This window comes from Pediculus humanus, genomic scaffold, assembly GCF_000006295.1.
Source record: "Pediculus humanus corporis 1103172107790 genomic scaffold, whole genome shotgun sequence".
In the NCBI taxonomy this organism is placed as follows: Eukaryota; Metazoa; Arthropoda; class Insecta; order Psocodea; family Pediculidae; genus Pediculus; species Pediculus humanus.
Window position 1 is genome coordinate 1 of NW_002987384.1, and position 6,414 is coordinate 6,414.

The 6,414-nt window shown below is 26.6% G+C and overlaps 1 protein-coding gene across 1 annotated transcript; it reads left to right on the top strand.

Annotated features, from left to right (window-relative positions):
• Window positions 1-1,831: 1,831 nt before the first annotated feature.
• Window positions 1,832-5,383, top strand: Phum_PHUM365540 (scavenger receptor class B member, putative; the record flags this gene model as incomplete). The annotated part of the gene is made up of 10 exons (XM_002428087.1): window positions 1,832-1,844; window positions 1,933-2,024; window positions 2,495-2,655; window positions 2,735-2,876; window positions 3,274-3,474; window positions 3,573-3,797; window positions 3,988-4,150; window positions 4,227-4,345; window positions 4,422-4,547; window positions 4,631-5,383. 10 exons carry the CDS (start codon window positions 1,832-1,834, stop codon window positions 5,381-5,383), a joined length of 1,995 nt encoding a protein of 664 aa, XP_002428132.1.
• Window positions 5,384-6,414: the final 1,031 nt, after the last annotated feature.

Below are 6,414 nucleotides of genomic sequence, written 5' to 3' on the forward strand. Positions count from 1 at the left end.
GGTTTTTTTTTATCGTTTCGCGTCCCAGATAAAGCCCCCCCCTTTTGGAAAAAAAAAAAAAAATCATTATTATCATTATTATCATTATTTTAATTCGTACGTTCACTTTCGTTTCGTTACGCGTTGTATTCAACGCGGGATCAATTTTTTTTTTATTAATGTTATCAAGAAGGTAAAATGATTTCCATGGTTTTTTTTTTGTTCTACGTATGAATCACAAACGGAACAGAAAAAAATTTGCAAATATCTGGAAAACTTTTGGAAAATGGCGAGAAAAAAAAAACAAGATCGGCAAACTTGTCCTTCGTAAACGATTATACCACGTACCTGTTAATCTTTAATTCAAAAAAAAAAACATTGAGCTGTCTTATTATTGCCTTAAAAAAGAAAATTTTTTTAAGAAAATTCCATCGGGAAATCCGAAGGTAGAAGCTTTTACAAGGTTTCCTTTTTTCCGACAATTTCCACCTTCCCCTCTCCCTCCCCATCCCCATCTCCCATTTTAAATAAAACCTTTTGTTTTTTCCTTCCTATCAAATTTTTTACTTAAATTTTACTCGTCGTCCTTTTACATTTTACCGCCCTTAAACATCCTTACGAAAAAAAAAAAAAATTAATTATTTATCAATAATGAATAATGATAATGATAATAATTTACGGAAATAAATAAATTATTAAATAACATTTACATGAAAAAAAAAAAAAAAACTCAAACTCAAACCTTATTTATCTCATCAGAGTTGACATTTAAGGTTGCAAGTGAAAAAAAAAAAAAATACCTTGATACCTTGTTAAAAGCTTTTTCCTCTTTTTTCGATTAAAAAAAAAAACCCTCTCGCTTTATTATCATTATCATTATTATTAATCAAAATTTATATAAGTGTTAAAAAAAAAAAAACTGAAAGAAGTATGATTTTTTTAAATAACAAACGTGTAATTTATTTTTAAAATGAATTTTTATGATTGATATGCCCGATCAACAAACAAACAACAAACAAACAAACAAACAAAAAGAAAATTTTGATTAAAAAAAAAAGCTATATAATATTTTACCGCATTATATAACATAACGATAATTTTTATATGAAACAAACGAGGGGGAAAAAAAAATGAAAGTATAAACATGATGGCGGTTAAGTAAAAGTTAAAAAAAAAACGAAAATAATAATAATAATAATAATAATAATAATAATAATAATAATAAATCCTAAGTAAAAAAAAAAAAAAAGGTTTTACAATAATCGATTATTCAAAATTTTCTGCATGGGATTAAAATTTAAAATCCTTAACGAGTACCAACCCCCCCCCCAAAAAAAAAAAAAAAACGTTAACGCCACGACAAACCGCATCAATAATTATACACTTTCGTTTATTAAAGTAATAATTCCTTTTGGCGCGAAAATTTAAATCGATTACAATCACCCTTTTTTTTTCAACGTTCATTTTTTTTTTAAAGTAACGTCTATGGTCCAACGCAACATTTTTAATTAATATTTATGTATTATTTTTATTATTATTATTATTTCAAAAATGAAAAATTTTAATTATTATTATTATTATTATTATTATTATTATTATTATTATTTTGGTTTTACACCTTGAATTAAAGCCAAAAAAAAAAAAAAAACAAAACAAAACAAAACGATGCGTTTTGCAACCTTTGTTAATTATTGTTTTCCTTATTCGTTTTAAATGCATTTTTTAAAAACGTATAAACAATTATTAATAATTTATTTACTCTATGAAATTTATAATTAATTAATACGTAAATTAATAAATATACATATATATAAATAAAACGTTAACGGGAAAAAAAAAAATTTTTTTTAAAATGATTTTTGAACGTCGACGACTACTAACATTTAAATAAATAAAATTTTAATTAATTAATTAATATTAATATTAATAATAATAATTATTATTATTTTCCAGGTGTTTTCTTATTCATGCTCATCGGTTTTATCGGTATAATTGCCGGTTGTCTAGTTCTTTTCGTCGATCCCTACGACCTTTTATTTAAATTTGTAAGTATTAATAAAAAAAAATAAATAAATTATTTATTAACGTTTTATTAATAGAGTAAAAGTAAAAGTCAAAACTTATTATTATTATTTAATTTTATCGTGAGTAAAAATAAATAATAAATAAATAATCGATAAAACATTTTTTTTTGTCCAGTAAAAAAAAAAAAAAAATTTCCATTTTGATGATAATTTAAAAACGACAAATGCTTTCTGTCACGTATTAAAATAAAAATTATATAAAATTAAATATTTATTTATTTATTTATTTATTTATATTCATAAATTTATTCATTCATTATCATTGTTTGATTGATAAGAAACCAATGGATAGATAAACAATTCATTCATGAATATTTTTAAAATTTTCATGAGATGTAAAAATCCCTTAAAGTTTAATAATTTTCTCTGTGTTTCCGGTATGAGAGAGCATATTTGACCGCCATTTTGATTTTTTTTTTTTGTTTTTATAGAAAATAAATTTAAAACATCGGGGAGAAATATTCGAATTATGGAAAACACCACCGGTCGAATTATATTTAAGAGTATTTTTATTTAACGTAACAAATCGTGAAGCTTTTCTAGAAGGAAGAGAAAAACTTAAAGTTAAAGAAGTCGGTCCTTACGTGTACAGGTACTACTTTCATTTAAAATATACCGCGATTATTTTAACAACCCATTGGATAATTAATCAATTAAAAAATTTTTTATAGAGAGTATATGGAACACATGAACGTGAGTTTTAATAGTAACGGAACAATGACGTCATCTCCAGCACATCCATTAAAATGGGTACCGGAATTAAGCAATGGCACAGAAGAAGATTTGTTAATATTACCAAACATTGCACTTCTGGTAAGTTTTTAAACGATTCAATCCAATATTTACTTATTCATTAAATTTTTTTTTGTTTCGCGTGTTAATTAATTTGTTTTAATACAACAAATAACGTTTTTTTAAATGACGGAAGAGGAAGCCATTTTTTTTTTTTTTTTTTTTTTTGGACATTTATTCAAATATTTTTCAAGGAATTTTTTTATAAATTTTTAACATTACCTTGATTCGAAAAAGAAGAAAGAAAAAAAAAAAGCTTACAACTTCCGGTTTTCTCCCTCCCCTCCCCATATTATTTTTTTTTACCCCCCCCCCTGAATTTTGATTTAAACTTTATTTATCGTACAAAATATTATTATTATTATTAATAAATCATTGATACGTAATATTTATTATCCAAATTAATTTTTTTTTAAAGAGTTTTGCAAACGTTATGCTGGATAAACCTTATCTATCGCGTATGGCCGTAAATCTATGGATAAGACAAACGGATTCGAATCCATTGGTTCAAATGACGGCTCGTCAATTCATGTTCGGTTACGAATCGACTTTGGTGACCGTTGGAAATCGTCTTCTACCATCTTGGATAATATTCGATAAACTCGGTTTAATCGATAGAGTAATTATTTAATTTTTTTTACCCCCCCCTCCCCCCTCCCTCCCTTACCCCCGCCCCATAAAACGGTTATAATAAATAAATAAATTTTTTTCGTTTAGATGTACGATTTCGATGGTGACGTATCAACGTTTTATACGGGTGATAACGACTTATCAAAATCTGGATTATTGGCAACGTATAATCGATCACCGAAACTCCCACAATGGGATTTACCATGCGGAAGAGTTAATGACAGTTCCGATGGTACTAAATTTCCAAGTTTTATCAATCCGAACGATTCCCTATTGTTTTTCCGGAAAAGTTTATGTCGTGCAATGCCGCTGGTAAATAATTTTAAGATTTAAGAGACCTTATAAAACATATTGTTTTAACCCGGGTCAAGGTCATAAAAGATTCAACGACCAATTTTACTTAGAGAAAGTGAAAGTTTTTTGTGTCACAGTTAAAAAAGTCTAGACCGAAAAATTTCATTTTTCACCATTTTAATAATTTTTTTTTTTTTTTTTAAATCAGGTACGAGGAAACGAAACATCTCGAAACAGTTTAAAAGGATACCTTTATCATTTTCCTGAAAATGCAATGGATAATGGTGCTTCCAATATCGAAAATAAATGTTTCTGCCGGAAAGGGAAATGTTTTCCGCGAGGATTACTCGACGTAACGGATTGTTATTACGGTAAGACGAACGTAAAAATCAGGTTTCGCATACGAAAAGTAAAAAACAAATCAATTATTATTTTTTTTTTTTAAAGGTTTTCCTATCGCTCTTTCGTATCCGCATTTTTATCAAGCCGATCCGAAATTAAAAGACGAAGTTGACGGTTGTAATCCGGATCCCGAAAGGCACAGGACATTTTTCGTAGTGCAACCGGTAAATATCGACCCGGAAAAACTTATTAAAAGAAAATTTCCTTTATTATAATCATCATCATCATTATTATTTTTAGGAAACCGGATTACCGCTCGAAGTTGCCGTGAGAATGCAAATTAATATGGCTTTTGGAGATTTGACACCGATGGCAAGAGTTGGAAGATTTAAAAACATGGTACTACCACTATTATGGACCGAAACGGTAAGTTTAAAAGAAATCTACCCTTCCGACATATTCCACCCCAAACAACAGATAATAATAATAATATTTACGATTATTTTCAGCGTATGTACGGTTTACCATCGGATTTATCCTTACTTTTTCAAATGTACATAAACATTTTTCCAAACGTACAAAATGCAATAATATATTTATTATTTTCCGGTGGTGTTATATTTTTTTTCGCGGCCATAATTAAATTATTACGTTCGAAATCCGTTATACAGGAAACCGGAACGAGTAATTACACGATAAATTGTCAAACTCATAAATTTAATAATGCGGACGAAAAAGAAACGAAATTTATAAAGAGTCCTCTGTTCAATTCGAAAGACGTCATTTCCGATATAATAGACGAAGGAAAACAAGTTATTTTCGGTAAGAAAAAAAATAAAAATTCCGTTAATAATTCCGTGTATAGGGAAACTACGAGGAGGAAAAGTTCAATATCGACTTTCGTATCGCTCATAACTAAAAATCAAAATCCACACAAGGGTAAAACGAAATCGGAAATTTACGATGGTAAAAAATCATCGGATGATTCGACGGAAGTCACGCTGTTAAACAGTCCGGAAACGTCGGATAATAATTTAAGTCCTAACAACAGTGAAAAAAATTTATTTTTCGGTGAAGATAACACTAATTTTTCCGATAACGAATATGATAATGATGATGATGATGATGATGATGAAATTCGAGGAGACGACAACAGTTCGGACGAACCGGAAATGACTAAAAAATCAAAGAGTAAAAAAAATTTCGAAATATTTGATGTCGATTTGAGTTTGTTAGACAGTCTTAAAGAAGATATCGTCTGATATTGTATAAACTTACGACCTAATTAAAATATCGTATCGTTTTAATAATAATAATAATAATAATAATAATAATCGAATCATTATTTTACTTATGTATAAATAAATATTACATCTTTTTATAATCAAAACAAGCAGATGAAGACGATAATAATAATGATAAAAAATTTTTTTTTTATGTTATTTGATATTCCCACCGAACGATCGAAATTAATTTTATTATTATTATTATTATTATTATTATTATGTATTATCGTGATAGGTGGTTTTTTTTTTTTTCAAATCGTAATAAATATTATTAAACATTAAATAATAAAATTTTTAAAGTAATAAATAAACGTAATCATCGATCAAAATGGCGGTCAATTAAGTGCTTCTCTGCAAAAAAAAAAAAATAAGGAAAAAAAAAAGTTATAAAATATATATTTTTTTTCCTTATCATGTAAAAATTTGTAAATAATTATAACGAATATTGTAAATGATGAATTAGTCGTTATTAAGCTATATGTGATAAATAAATAAATAAATAATGATAATAAATCAATTGAATTCGAACATGTTTCGTTTACGTTAATAAAAAAATTTAATTTATGTAATTTCGTACGTAAGCGAATGAATGTCAAGTCTAGTTTAAGGTACAAAGTGTTATTTTATTTATAAAAAAAAAAAAAAATCGATGCCCCCCCCAACGCTCCCCCCTCCCCGAAAAAAGAAATAATGTAAAAATTTTATGATGCAAACTCAGTTAGTTGAACAAAAAAAATTGTGTCATAAATTAATTGGGGGAAAGGAGGGGGGGGGGTTTGCAAGAACGATATTTAAAAAAAAGAATGGTTCGTTATAAATTTAATTAATAAAATTTTTATAACGGCCATTAAAAAAAAAATAATAATAATAATATTAATCAACGAACAATTGTAAAATTTATTATTATTATTATTTTGTATGTAAAATTATAAAAATGATAATAAATTTAAATTTAATTTTTTTTTTTTTTTTTTAATGTCACGTCTTATTGATAATAAAAAAAAAAA